Here is a 15,879-nt window from a genome sequence, read left to right as displayed (position 1 = left end):
AACTACGGTATTGGTCATGTCCGAAGGGATACAAGATACTAATGGAAAAGGTTCACTTAAAATTGTTTTAGATGTAAGTAGATTAAATTTAGAATTACAAAAGTCTTTCATTTGTTTCTGGGTTTGGATAATTGCTTATTTGTTTTCTATTCTTTTATGTCATGGTTGCTTGAATACCGATTGAGTGTTATAGAAAACCATGTGAATCAACTCAATTGGAGGGTTGGAAACTTGGATTATACATTGAATCAACTGAAGGACCATATAATTAAGTCGATGAAAACAGAGGATGGTTGTTCTCCGAATTCCCCATTCACTAGTAGAAAAAACCCCTGTTGCAGCCCCCTTGTTGCAGCGTACATGTATAAATACGCTTCAACAACCAGTCGGTCAACGCGGGTCAAACCCTTTAAAGGGTTTTTGCAGCGTACATTTTAATTGTTCGCAGCAAATGTGTTTGTTGAAGCGTACAAAATAAAAGCCCGCAGGAACAACCCGACTTTATCGCAGCGTACATGCTATTGCCCCCTGCAACAAGTCCGCGTTTCAAAATTTTTTGCTGCAATAACGTACGTCAATAGTTTTGCCCTTTAACAATATTTTGAAACCGCGCTCAAACTCTCTTCAAGCTTTTTCCCTTAAACAAATATCCAAGCAAGCCGTCGAACTCAGCCCTGCGTCGCCGTCGAAATCAGCCGTCGAACCCAGCCCTGCGTCGCCGTACAAGCGTTGCTCAGCCATGCGTCGCTGTCTTCGCCGGTGTGTCTGTGTTCTCGCCTCATCTCCCCCATCCCGTTCTGTTCTCGCGCGGCCTGTCACTGAAAGGTTATATTCTTGGTCGGCCGGGGGTTCAGCGTCCCCCCGTCGCGTCGTGGTTCCGGTGGTTGCTCGGCGTCGTGGTTCCGGTGGTTTCGCTATGGTTTGTTCAATTTTTATTTTCGTTTTTTATTTTCGTTTTCAGATTAGGGTTCAATTTTCGTTTTTGATTTTCTTTTGGATTATTGTTTTTGATTTTCGTTTTTGATTTTCGTTTTGATTTTCATTTTCAATTTTCGTTTTTGATTTTCGTTTGTTCAACTTTTATTTTTATTTTGATTTTTTTGATTTTTTTGGCTGTTTTTCAATTATTTCTTTAATTTGCAGTTAATTGTGAAGATGGGTAGATACGCATATGGTTGAAGAGGGGGGCGATGATCGTACTGCCAGCATAATCTATCATCGTGCTTGTTCGAATTTCAACAATTGCATAAGGTATTGATATATCTAATTATCTTCATAAAATTTCTCTTTTCCTCTTTTGAAAGTTGAAATCAATAGTACAGTAAGTGCATATCATTTTTACGATAAATAAAATTTGGATAAGTACAGTAAGTGTAATAATAAAACGTGTACATTAGTATTCTATGCTTAAGTATCCATTCCGTTTTACTTATTAGGATTATTTTTGGACTTCTAATATCACTTCAGTGAAGCATTGATAAACTTAAATGATGTAATCAAAGATTTGCGGAACTTCTTAATGATTTTGTGACTTCTTAATATATGTGTTTATGTGTGGAACCTTTTGTTGTTGTTATTAGTAATGAGTCGTCGTTGGATGTATGGTGACCATACTACGGCAGAATACTTGAGTGGGGTCGCAGAGTTCATTAGATGTGCTTTAGCACACCAACGGAGTACAAAAGCCGAAAAAATCTATTGTCCCTGCCGTGATTGTAACAATATCAAGCGGTTAGGTGACATTGATGAAATTGAGGATCATTCATTTCGCCGTGGGTTTAAGCAAGATTACCATGTTTGGTTTTGGCATGGTGAAACAATACCTGATCGTCCAAGTTCTAGTGTCCATGAATTTGATGTTCAGAGTAATGAGAGTGATGATGATATTTATGAGAATAATGAGACGGATGATGATGAGGAAGAAGATGATGAAATAAATGATATGATGGATGGGCTGAAAGATCACTTGGACGAACGACCTCAGATGTTCGAACAAGTATCAAAGGCTGCTGAAACTCCTTTGTATCCCGATTGTACAAAATTCAGCAAGTTGGAATGTGTGTCAATACTTTACAACCTCAAATGTAAAGGTTGTTGGAGAGATGAACACTTTGACACCTTATTGGAGTGGGTAGGTGAATTTTTGCCGGAAGGGAATGATATCCCCACCTCTACCTATTATGCCAGGAAATTGATGTGTCCCTTAGGCTTAGAGGTCGATAAGATAGATGCTTTCCCAAATGATTGTATGCTTTACAGAAAAGAGCATGAACATTTGGATGAGTGTCCAACATGCGGCGCATCTCGTTACAAACGCAAAGGGGCAAATTCTGCTAAGAGGGGCCCGCCTGCTAAGTCTTTGTGGTATCTTCCAATCATACCTAGGTTTGAGCGTATGTTTTCATTGAAGAAACAAGCAAAAAACTTAAGGTGGCATGCGGAAGTGAGGAAGAAAGATGAACTCCTTCGACATCCTGCAGATTCTGTTCAATGGAGAAATATTGATAAGAAATATCCTGAATTTGGTAAGGAGGTTAGAAATCTAAGGCTTGCTTTATGTGCAGATGGTGTGAATCCATATGGAACTCTAAGCAGTCAACATAGCACATGGCCGGTTCTTCTAGCAATTTATAATCTTCCTCCATGGCTGTGTATGAAGCGGAAGCATATCATGTTATCACTCCTCATCTTGGGGCCTAAGCAACCTGGAAATGACATAGATGTGTACCTGGCTCCACTCATAGATGATTTGAAATTATTGTGGAATGAAGGTGTTTCAATGTTCGATGCACATACCAATTCAAGCTTTATATTGCGAGCTATGGTTTTTTGTACCATAAATGATTTTCCGGCATATGGAAACTTGTCTGGATACAAAACCAAAGGAGAACAAGCATGCCCTATATGTGAAGAGGACATGAAGCCCACATGGTTGCATAATTTCAAGAAAAATGTTTACCCAGATTTCAGGAAGCACCTCAGTCGATATCACCCTTATCGTAAGAAGAAGAAAGAATTCAATGGGTTCACCGAGGAAAGAGTAGCTCGTACGCCTTTGACAGGATCACAGGTTTATGAACGAATAAAAAATGTTGAAACCAAATACGGCAAGTGCTACAAGTCCAAGTCTAAAAAGGGTGTTTTGTGGAAGAAAGTATCTCCATTATGGGATCTTCCCTACTGGAGAGATTTGTCGGTTAGGCATTGTCTCGATGTAATGCACATTGAGAAAAATGTGTGCGATGCTATCATTGGGACTTTGCTAAACATGCTTGGAAAGACTAAGGACAATGAGAATGTGCGGAAAGATATGAAAAAGAGGAATATTCGACCAGATTTGTGGCCTGTTGAAAAATCTGGTGCGGGTGGTACTAAGACTTATCTGCCTCCAGCGTGTTACACTATGTCAAGAAAGGAGAAGAAGCAGTTTTGTGAGTGCTTACATGGAATTAAGGTTCCCTCGGGATATTCGTCGAATGTAAAGCGCCTAGTATCTCTCTCGGACCTTAGGTTGGTTGGTATGAAGTCTCATGATTGCCATGTAATGATTAATGTGTTTTTGCCAATTGCACTTCGTGGGATATTGCCGAAACACGTGAGACATGTTATAACAAAACTTTGTGTGTTTTTCAATTCTATATGTGCTAAAGTGATTGATCCGGAGAAATTAGATTCTTTGCACAATGATATTGTTGAAACTTTGTGTCGATTTGAAATGTACTTTCCACCATCTTTCTTTGATATTATGGTGCACTTAATTGTCCATTTAGTTCGAAAAATCAAGTTATGTGGTCCGGTGTTCTTAAGATGGATGTATCCTTTTGAGAGATTTTTTGGGCATTTAAAGGACAAAACAAAGAATCGGGCAAGGCCGGAGGGTAGTATCATTCGGGGAGTCCTTGAGGAAGAGATATCTTAATATGTAGCTGAATTCTTATCAAGGCTTGAGCAAATAGGTCTTCCAAAATCTCGTCATGCAGGGAGGCTTGAAGGGCATGGGGTAATTGGTAAAAATGTGATCTCGCCTCCATCTGAAAGGAAGAATAAGGCACATCTTTGTGTGTTGCAGCATCTTACCGAGGTCAATCCTTACATAGATAAGCATTTGCTAGAATTGCAACAAAAGAATCCTAAGTTGAAGGAAAGAGCGTTGATGCAAGAACATAATCGCACATTTGTTGATTGGTTTAAGAAGGAAGTAGCCGAGGAAATGAAAAAAAATCTAGATGTTTCTGAAATGGTCCAGTGGTTAGCTCGAGGTCCTCGACTATGTGTTCTGTCTTATGAAGGGTATGATATCAATGGGTTCACATTCTACACTAGAAGACAAGATGAAAAGAGTGTGGTGCAGAATAGTGGAGTGAAGCATGTTGCAGCATCTAGGGTCTATGCAAGCGCCAAGGATAGAAGACCGGTTGATGCGACACAATCATATTATGGTGTTATCGAAGAAATATGGGAGCTTGATTACAACAAATTTACGATCCCTGTATTTCGGTGCAAGTGGGCCAACAACCATAATGGGGTGAAACAAGATGAAATTTTTCCTGGTTTAACATTGGTTAACTTTGATCGATTAAGTGATAGTGACGAGCCATTCATTCTAGCATCGATCACTACTAGAAAAAGGGTTTATAACGACGAATTTTTTCGTCGTTACAAGTCCAAAATTTCGTCGTTAAAACCTTTAACGACGAACCAAGTTCGTCGTTAGTTTTGTCGTAATAGCTTCCGACGTTAATAGCATTAATGTCAACGTTCGTCGTGAATTTTACACGACAAAATGATTGTTTGTCGTTACTTATTAACGACAAAATTATTGTTCGTCGTTATTTATTAACGACAAAATGATTGCTCGTCGTTATTATATATTCAATGACGTCGAACAAACGACAAATAACGACCAACAAAATTGACGTAAAAAAAGAATCAAATTGGCACAATAATTTTTATTATCGTCCAACAACGACAAAATATTTCGACGTTAATTTGACTATATAAAATAGATATATTTTGTCGTTAATATGAAGAATATTTATTACCTGCAATTTATTCAAAATCATAAAAAGTATATAGAATAATATACTAAATTTATATTAAACGAATCAATCACAAAAGATTCATAATAAACAATTTCAGTGAGTCAAAAAAACCAAACTAATAAGATCAAATAACTTGTGTAATACTAAGAGTTAAATCTAAATAATTCCTTGTTCTTTAAAAAACAATTAGAAAATTTGCACCAAATATCTAAACTGACGTGTAGCAGCTTCAGCCTATTTTTGCATTTCTGATCCAACTTGTGAAGACCAACATATCTTGAAACATTGTCATTTTAGACTCAACCAGACTCACACGTTCCTTGATTTCATTTTTCCCAGCTTGTACTTCCTCCATGCAATTGGCAAGAACTTAATCCTTTTTATTGTCACTATTCAATTTAGTTTGAAGTTCTACTCTTACGGGTTGTGGTCTCTTTATATCTTTAAGCTTTATTCCTCCTCCAAAACCTACAACCCGATCTCCAGATTTTGATTTAAAAACCTGTTGTACGTACTACCTAACAGAACAAAAACAAATTAATTAACAACATGAAAAATACATTTGTAGAGTGAAGCAAAGAATGCATCAGTTAAAGTGTTAAAACATAGACATGAAATATTGGATGTACGTCATGAAAAGATAATGTTCCTTTTAATTATATAATAGCTATAAGTATATGGAAATTTTGGAAGTATGAGAGCCAGAGTGAAAAAGTGATAGAAGAGAACACATGCAGATGGAGTCAATTTTCTATGTGGTAGACAATGTTGATCCTATATGGCGTGCAGTTGCCCAAGGCAAGAGAAATATTCTGGGTATTGATGATGTTGTGGATGAAGATGAGTATGACAAGTACGATGAAACACCCCTGTTACCAACGGCTGTTCAACCGTTACCGGAGGAGCAAGATGCAAATAATACTAATCATATGCGTACAGATCATAGGGAAGGAATTTGGGTTATAAACCGTAAATGAATAAGATGAGTTGGCTTCTGGGAATAGGTAATTCTAGCTAACTGAATATCAGATTAAATGTATCTTTTCTAGCATTTAGGAAGGTGTAGTTTGTACTTCCACATCTTTAATTCTTATTTTATACTTCCATTGTGTTCATGATTATACTTTTCTAGCTTTCTTTAATTCTTCCTGTACTTCCACATCTTACTTTTGTTCCTGACCGAAGTTTTCTAACTTTCTGTGCAGATGACTTGAGATCTCCGAGTCAGAAATTTTCAGAAGCTTTCGGTGATTTGTGTCTTTTCAGAAGTTCTCAGAATCGGAAAATAACGCACGTATTTACTTTTGGTGAGTTGTGCGTTTTCTCCTAGTGTTGCGCTAATTAACATGTCTCCTAATCTTGAGCTAGAATGACCTAAATCAAAACGAGCGGGCTTAAATTGACCTTAGTTGAATAAATTGACCTAAATTGACCTTAGTTGACTAAATTAGCATAAATATGAACCATAACTACCAAACAAGTCTCAAATGGCATAAATTGATTGGATTGAATCTAGGTAAGTTAAAACTAATCATATTAATCATTTAAAAGGATTAAAATGAGTGTTTAGGTTCTTTAGTTCAAAGTTGGGAGCGGAAATGTCATTTTAGCTCTATATATGACATATAACGACCCAACGAGCCATAAATGTGCATAAATAGGTTGGAATGAGTTTTAGAAACATAAAACTATGCATATTAGTCATGTAATAAGAATAAAATGAGTCATTAGGTTCTTTAGTTCAAAGTTGGGAGCGAAAATGTCATTTTAGCTCTATATATGACCTATAACGACCCAACGAGCCATAAATGTGCATAAATAGGTTCGAATGAGTTTTAGAAACTTAAAACTATGCATATTAGTCGTGTAATAAGAATCAAATGAGTCCTTAGGTTCTTTAGTTCAAAGTTGGGAGCGGAAATGTCATTTTAGCTCTATATATGACCTATAACGACCCAACGAGCCATAAATGTGCATAAATAGGTTCGAATGATTTTTAGAAACTTAAAACTATGCATATTAGTCATGTAATAAGAATCAAATGAGTCCTTAGGTTCTTTAGTTCAAAGTTGGGAGCGGAAATGTCATTTTAGGTCTATATATGACCTATAACGACCCAACGAGCCATAAATGTGCATAAATAGGTTCGAATGAGTTTTAGAAACTTAAAACTATGCATATTAGTCGTGTAATAAGAATCAAATGAGTCCTTAGGTTCTTTAGTTCAAAGTTGGGAGCGGAAATGTCATTTTAGCTCTATATATGACCTATAACGACCCAACGTGCCATAAATGTGCATAAATAGGTTCGAATGAGTTTTAGAAACTTAAAACTATGCATATTAGTCGTGTAATAAGAATCAAATGAGTCCTTAGGTTCTTTAGTTCAAAGTTGGGAGCGGAAATATCATTTTAGCTCTATATATGACATATAACGACCCAACGAGCCATAAATGTGCATAAATAGGTTGGAATGAGTTTTAGAAACTTAAAACTATGCATATTAGTCATGTAATAAGAATCAAATGAGTCCTTAGGTTCTTTAGTTCAAAGTTGGGAGCGAAAATGTCTTATTTTAGCATAAATATGAACCATAACGACCAAACAACTCTCAAATGGCATAAATTGATTGGATTGAGTCTAGGAAAGTTAAAACTAATCATATTAATCATTTAAAAGGATTAAAATGAGTGTTTAGGTTTGTTAGTTCAAAGTTGGGAGCGAAAGTGTCATATTAGCCTAAAAATGAGTTCTTAGGTTCTTTAGTTCATAGTTGGGAGCAAAAATGCCTCATTTTATCATAAATATGAACCACACTGACCAAACAAGTCTCTAATGTGAATAAATAGATCGGATCGAGTCTTGCAAAGTTAAAATTAATCATATTAATCATTTAAAAGGTTAAAATGAGTCCTTATGTTCGTTAGTTCATAGCTGGGAGCGAAAATGCCTCATTTTAGCATAAATGGTGTTTTCTAGACTTATCTCATATGAGTATATGATTTCATGATATAAGAGAAGTGAGATTGTCAGATTTCCTCATTAAGTTTCTTAATCATTGTTGCTTGAGTTTAAGTGAAACTCAATCAAGTAATTTCATTTTACGATCTAACTTACATACTACTCCGTACTATACTAGATTAATAGAACTTGTTTATAGAATGAGTTAGCTGCCCTGCATTCTCATATTGCCTCAACAAACACACCAAGAATGACAAAGAACATTGCAGATCAGATCAGCACAGATCAGTGCAGATCAGATCAGCACAGATCAGTGCAGAACAGATCAGCACAGATCAGTGCTGATCTGATCTGCACAGATCAGTGCAGATCAGATCAGCACAGATCTGTGCTGATCTGATCAGTGCAGATCAGATCAGCACAGATCAGTGCTGATCTGATGTGCACTGATCTGTATCTGTTCGGTACATTTTTGATCACCTCACCCTGATAGCACTGATATGTGATATCTGCACTGATCTGATATCCTTCTGTATGCTAGTGCACTGATTTGCTGCCCTGCATTCTCATATTGCCTCAACAAACACACCAAGAATGACAAAGAACATTGCAGATCAGATCAGCACAGATCAGTGCAGATCAGATCAGCACAGATCAGTGCTGATCAGATCAGCATAGATCAGTGCAGAACAGATCAGCACAGATCAGTGCTGATCTGATCTGTGATATCTGCACTGATCTGATATCCTTCTATATGCTAGTGCACTGATTTGCTGCTGCGCGCACATTTTGTAACCACCCTTCTGTATGTTTTACTTGATGCAGGAACAACATAGGTACGATGAATGAAAACCAAATTGTTGTTAGGCATGAATCAGAAGGTGGCAAGACTCCCACAACGGGTGACGAATCACAAGATGTTAGTACGATTACAAAGACCATTAAAGGCCGTGGTCCGTCAAAAGGTGTTAAAGTCGCTAAGCCTATGTTCCTTGAGTATAATGTATATAATGTCCCCGATGGACAATGGTCTCATGAATACGGGAAGCAAGTTGGGAGTTGTGCTACTAGAATTAATATTAACGTCCCATTATATCCAAAGGTAGATGAGCAAACCAAGAAGGGGTTTTGGGAGGAGACTAAGGTAAGCATTGGATATTAACTTGATTTGTATATTTTAGGGATTATTTAATTTGATTTAAATACTATTTTTATAATCTAACTTTTTTTAATTATTAACAGCTTATGTTCCACATTACTGATGATTCTAATCATTCGAGGGAGAAATATTTTCATTCTTGTGTGGCGAAACGATTTAGTTGTTTCAAGAGCAAGTTGGTGCGCCGATGGATAACTATGAAGGAAAAGAAGCCAAAAAATCAAACAAACAAGATGCCTTGGGATGTCTACAACCATATCACAGAGGATGATTGGAAGACTTTTGTTAAACATTATTTCCTGCCAGAGTCATTGGTAATGATAATATTTCTTTAACTTGTCCTTAAAGAGTTTTTCATGTAGCAAACTGACATTGGTTCTAGGACAAAAAGTTATCAGAAAAAACATTTATTTCCATCTTTTTATGTTGTCTTTGACAGCTTCGTAGTGAAAAGGCGAGGAAAAGTGCATCATGCAACAAGAACCCACATCGCACCGGCCAAAAGGGTTATAATAGAAAGCGACTAGATTGGATAAAAGATGGACGACTTCCACCAGATGCATCTTTACCTATCTCGAGTAGCTCCTCGGTGAACTCATCAGTGACCTCAAATGTTGATAGAGTTAGAAAATACAGATCAAAGGAGTGGATTTTGGCCCATCAAGTACAAAATAAAGAGGGAAAGTGGGAAATTGACCCGAACGATACAGAAGTTGTTGAAATCGCAACAAAAGCTGTAAGTAGTGATAATTAATTAATATTTACTTGCTTTGATTAGAGAATATAAAGTAATTTTACTTTCCTAATTGGCAGTTAGAGTACATCGCAGAAGAGGAAAAAGGAAATCTTTCTTTCGAACAGGGTGAGGATGCCCTCACTAAAGCTATAGGGAAAAAAGATCACCGTGGGCGTGTCAAGGGAACAGGTGGCATGGTTGGTATCAAAAAGGCTTTCGGTCCGTGTAATCGACATAGTAGAAGTGACCATGGTGAAGCTTCATCAGAAAATTACGAATCAATCAGAGCTTCTGTGAAAAAGGAGTTTGAAGGTGAATTAGAGAAAAGGGTAGAAAAGGGTGGCAGAGGCCCTCCAAAAGCAACTAAGCACCTTGTTAAAAACAGGACAACTAAACTCCATTTCTACCCCGATACTTGATGACCTCCACTTAAATGATTCTGCCAGAGTTGACCTTGATGTTAGTGCTACAAGAACCACTCGTCACATCTTAGTGCCGCAACCACGCGAGCTAAAGGTACGACGTAGTCACTCTTTTTTAACATAGTTGCTTGATCCTTTTATGTTTTTAGTTGACATTTACTTAATAATCTGTATCACTTACAAAGTTGCATTGAAACCTTTGTTTATGAAGGAAAGGACTCTATGTCGTCTTGCCCTTGAGGATAAAGTTTCAGGCAACAACATTGTCGTGGCGGATGGTATGGTACAACCCTCAGATGGTGCATTGCCCCAACATTTTACATCGATGAAGCCTGGTCACTATAAAGTCCAAGTTGATTTTGTTTACGACGGACATGTTGATGATATTCTTTCGGTACCTACGGGAGATGGTTTCACTAACTTAGGCGGTGCTCTGGGTAGTTTTGTGCAATGGCCCATACACTTAGTGATTTTCGAAGACGGCGAGGTATATATGTTTTATTGTTTAGAATGTATATGTTCACGCAAGCACATTCGACATCTTACCTACTCTTGTTTTTGTTGAATTTTAAAGGATTGTACTTCACCTCCTAAAAATAAGTCCAAGTCTAATGTTTCTAAAGGGAGGGATGGTAGCTCCAAGAAAAAGACAACGGTATTAGCGGCCCAAAAGAAGACAACAGACTTAGCATCCAAGGTAAACCCTCTAAAACTCATTCGAACCTAAAATGACATTTCCGCTCCCAACTTTGAACTAAAGAACCTAAGGACTCATTTGATTCTTATTACATGACTAATATGCATAGTTTTAAGTTTCTAAAACTCATTCGAACCTATTTATGCACATTTAAAGCTCGTTTGGTCGTTATAGGTCATATATCGAGCTAAAATGACATTTTCGCTCCCAACTTTGAACTAAAGAACCTAAGGACTCATTTGATTCTTATTACATGACTAATATGCATAGTTTTAAGTTTCTAAAACTCATTCGAACCTATTTATGCACATTTAAGGCTCGTTTGGTCGTTATAGGTCATATATTGAGCTAAAATGACATTTTCGCTCCCAACTTTGAACTAAAGAACCTAAGGACTCATTTGATTCTTATTACATGACTAATATGCATAGTTTTCAGTTTCTAAAACTCATTCGAACCTACTTATGCACATTTAAGGCTCGTTTGGTCATTATAGGTCATATATTGAGCTAAAATGACATTTTCGCTCCCAACTTTGAACTAAAGAACCTAAGGACTCATTTGATTCTTATTACATGACTAATATGCATAGTTTTAAGTTTCTAAAACTCATTCGAACCTATTTATGCACATTTAAGGCTCGTTTGGTCGTTATAGGTCATATATTGAGCTAAAATGACATTTTCGCTCCCAACTTTGAACTAAAGAACCTAAGGACTCATTTGATTCTTATTACATGACTAATATGCATAGTTTTAAGTTTCTAAAACTCATTCCAACCTATTTATGCACATTTAAGGCTCGTTGGGTCGTTATAGGTCATATATAGAGCTAAAATGACATTTCCGCTCCCAACTTTGAACTAAAGAACCTAAGGACTCATTTGATTCTTATTACACGACTAATATGCATAGTTTTAAGTTTGTAAAACTCATTCGAACCTATTTATGCACATTTATGGCTCGTTGGGTCGTTATAGGTCATATATAGACCTAAAATGACATTTCCGCTCCCAACTTTGAACTAAAGAACCTAAGGACTCATTTGATTCTTATTACATGACTAATATGCATAGTTTTAAGTTTCTAAAACTCATTCGAACCTATTTATGCACATTTAAGGCTCGTTGGGTCGTTATAGGTCATATATTGAGCTAAAATGACATTTTCGCTCCCAACTTTGAACTAAAGAACCTAAGGATTCATTTGATTCTTATTACATGACTAATATGCATAGTTTTAAGTTTCTAAATCTCATTCGAACCTATTTATGCACATTTAAGGTTCGTTGGGTTGTTATAGGTCATATATAGAGCTAAAATGACATTTTCGCTCCCAACTTTGAACTAAAGAACCTAAGGACTCATTTGATTCTTATTACATGACTAATGTTAATTGACTATTGTTATAGGAATTTTCGCATCCAAAGTAGTCGAATTCTAAGCCTAAGTCCAACTTAGAGGTCGTGGGTAGTTGTGATCGTAAAACACAAGAATCAACCACCAAAAGCAAGAAAGCGGGACTTGTACACGATGCAATTCAAGGTCTTGGCCCGTCATGCAAATACTTGCAGTTTATCATGACTTTGGCGCCTGATGATATATATGATAATACTACCATCTCATTGGTGGCCTCAGTTTGGCACTCGGATTTTGATCAAGAAACATACATAACTGCGTCTGATATAGGAGAGTTCCTTCACGGGGCGTGCTTAAACATTTCAGAGATCCAAGTCTACATATTGTAATTAAATGTTTTATTGTTGTTAATATAACTATTATTTCTTTGAAGTTTTTTCTCTTTATCGATCTTAATAGTGTAATCTTGTTTATTTTGTAGGTGTTTATTGCACGATCATGCCAAATCATTTGAAATGTCTCGGATTTCGTTCATTTGTCCCGAGATTATGTCAAGCACTAGAATCAAGGCCGACCCTGGAGCGCCAACAATGTATTTGAAAAAAAATTTCCAAGTTGAAATTGAAAAGGAGAAGATGGGTAATCCTAACCTAACTAATTGGTTTTTAATCCCATATAATCAAGAGTAAGTGTGTTATATAAGTTTCATATAAAATATTAATTATTATTGTTATTAAATATTTACTATATCATTTATAAATTATACAGAAATCATTGGAATTTATACGTGATGGACCTACGTAGAGGTTATGTATATATTTTCGATTCTGCTAGAGATCCACGTCGAGCAGATTATGCATGGGGAATCTTGAGTTTGTAAGTTCTTTTGCTTACAAATTACATTAGTCTTTAAGAAACCTAAGCCAAAATCATATTCATGAGTACCCGTGTTTCGTTAATTTTCTAGGGCATACCAAGTGTACAAGTGCAATGGTGGGAATTGTCCGAATAAAACGAGTTTTAAGTCGTGTAAACCCATTCATATAGAGGTATAACATGTTTCTTAATTAGCTTTTTGCTTTGTTTTTATTAACTATTGGCCTTGCAAGATAAAGTATTATGTTTCTTAATCAGTGTGCTCAACAAATCGGCGGAACTGAGTGTGGCTATTACGTTATGAAGTTCATGTTAGAGATAGTCACGTTACAACATGACTATGAAGGCCGGCTAGATGAGGTAAGTAACTAATTGATTCGTATTCTAGACTATTAATACATTGTCATTAGTTGCTTGAATGTTAAAATGTGACATTTCATTTGCATTTAATCGATCTAATGCTCCATCAAATTTTTGTTTTTGTAAGGTCTATACTCCGAGGACTGCGCCTTATGCTAGTGAGGAAATTGATGTGGTTCGTGAGAAATGGGCGAAGTTTTTTACCACCAAGTATTTATTATTGACCTGAGGGCGCTTGATCGTGTTGGTTTAGATGTTATAGAACAATCTTTTATGTTAAAATGTATGCGTACGTTGAAATTGGAACGTAAATATATTTAAATGTATCGGTATGTGCACTTTTGGTTTTGGGATATATACAAAACTCCAGTTGTTGTTTTTATATTTGTTATACAGGTTGCGTTATTCTATTATTGTTTTGACAGGTTTCTATATTTGGTGCAAGGCACTCTAGGTATCCCTAAAAAAAATTAGAATTTTCCCGCCAAAAGTGCTTTGTTGCAGCGTACATATATGTTGTACGCTGCAACAAGAGAAAAAAATTTCGCAAAATTCCAGACTTGTTGCAACGTACAAATAAATGCACGCTGCAAAAAGTTGAGTCTTTTGCAGCGTACATATATATGTACGCTGCAACAAGTCCAAATTTTTGCTAATTTTTTGGCACTTGTTGCAGCGTACATACATATGTACGCTGCAAAAAACCCCTTTTAGCAGCGAACATTGTACGCTGCAACATGTTCAGACTTGTTGCAGGCCCCCCAGTTGCAGCATACGATGTACGCTGCAACAGGGGTCTAAAAGCCCGCTGCAATAAGGGTTTTTTCTACTAGTGATTCTTTATCAACGACGACAACCTAAAGGGTAATCGAGGATGTTCTCCGAATTCCCCATTCTCTATCAACGATAACAGCCTAAAGGGTAATCGAGGACATTCTCCGTTCTTAACTCCAGTCGCGAATTCTGTGAAAAGGAAGTTGATTATTGACCCGGATGAAAAGGGAGTAAACCTGGATGATGATGATGGTCCAACAATCAACATTAGAGATATTCGCTTCACGACATCCCAGTTCCCTGATGGGATGGACACTTTACTGGAATTCTCAATTCTTGATGTGGTCAATAAAAAGAGTCCGGTGGAAAAGAAAACAACCGAGAAGGCTCAAACTAAGAAGAGTCCTGACAATACAGGTGGCATAACGTACGATGCTAATCAGCCAGAGAGAAAAATTACAAAAAGAAGAGGAACTCGTCGTGGTAACAAAGATAAACAACTGGTAACTTACTCACTTGTGCACTATGTTCATCTTTTGTAGTTATAACAGGGTATTGGCCATCACTGAATATTTATATGCCATCCTATTATGAGGTGGATATGACCAAACTTTCTCTATGAATGACATTGTTGGCACTTGATTAATGTAAAAGCGAACTGAGTCTTGGTCGTTTGATATGTGCGGGAGAACAAGAAGAGGAGACTAATGTTGGTTCAAAGCGATCAGGAGAAAATGAAGTCATTATGGAACGTGTACCTCCAGAAAAACCAAAGAGGGGAAGACCACCCAAAAGGCCTGCAGTTACGAAGAAAGGTCTACCTCTAGAAAAACCAAAGAGGGGAAGACCACCAAAAAGTCCTGCTGTTATTAAGCCTAGAGAGGAGGTATACTTCTGTTTGCTTTTCACAATAAACGTTGTAGGAATCCTGTTTTTTTTTCTTGTAATTTTGTTCACCACCTAATAGATAAGGAACATTGTTTGGCCATTGGATGTGCTTCTTTTTGACCTGTGCAGGATGGGCCACAACTTAGGGGAGTATTCTCATCACCCCAGGTAGATTTGAGAGATCCAGATACGGTAATTACTGTGAACATACTTGGTCATCACCTAGAGAATGTGGTTTTTATTTAACAGTCTCTTTTTATACGCTTTGGTTAGGACAACAACAATGATGTGCATGAAGCATCAACTCCAATTCAAACTCTGCAACAAATGAAGCAGGTGAACCAGGTTCTTCATAGAAGTGATCACACCAACATATATATCAGCGGAAGACCCAAGTCCTATCTACCTAGACTGCTTGAGTTCCCTAACTCCATTGGAAAGACAAATATGCCAACATATAGCTCGAGAGAACACCGGCTACCATGCATACTGGCCCACAAGTTACCCAATATACCTCACATTTGGAGAATCGCATGTTGTGTACCCAGACTCAAGAGTTACAGGCCACGTACGTATTAGTATTGGCGTTGAATAATCTAATAGTATCA

The 15,879-nt window shown here is 37.0% G+C and overlaps 1 protein-coding gene across 1 annotated transcript; it reads left to right on the top strand.

The window, feature by feature from the left end:
- The first annotated feature begins 6,261 nt into the window (after positions 1 to 6,261).
- Positions 6,262 to 9,743, top strand: LOC130467370 (uncharacterized). The gene is made up of 5 exons (XM_056835871.1): positions 6,262 to 6,349; positions 8,828 to 9,146; positions 9,245 to 9,475; positions 9,601 to 9,680; positions 9,719 to 9,743. The coding sequence occupies exons 2-5, from the start codon at positions 8,844 to 8,846 to the stop codon at positions 9,741 to 9,743; spliced, it is 639 nt and encodes a 212-aa protein (XP_056691849.1). The 5' UTR covers positions 6,262 to 6,349; positions 8,828 to 8,843.
- The last annotated feature ends 6,136 nt before the right edge of the window (positions 9,744 to 15,879 follow it).

This window comes from Spinacia oleracea, chromosome 2 (assembly GCF_020520425.1).
Source record: "Spinacia oleracea cultivar Varoflay chromosome 2, BTI_SOV_V1, whole genome shotgun sequence".
NCBI lineage: Eukaryota > Viridiplantae > Streptophyta > Magnoliopsida > Caryophyllales > Amaranthaceae > Spinacia > Spinacia oleracea.
The sequence above is the reverse complement of the archived record's forward strand: the minus strand, read 5'-3'. Positions and strand labels throughout refer to the sequence as shown.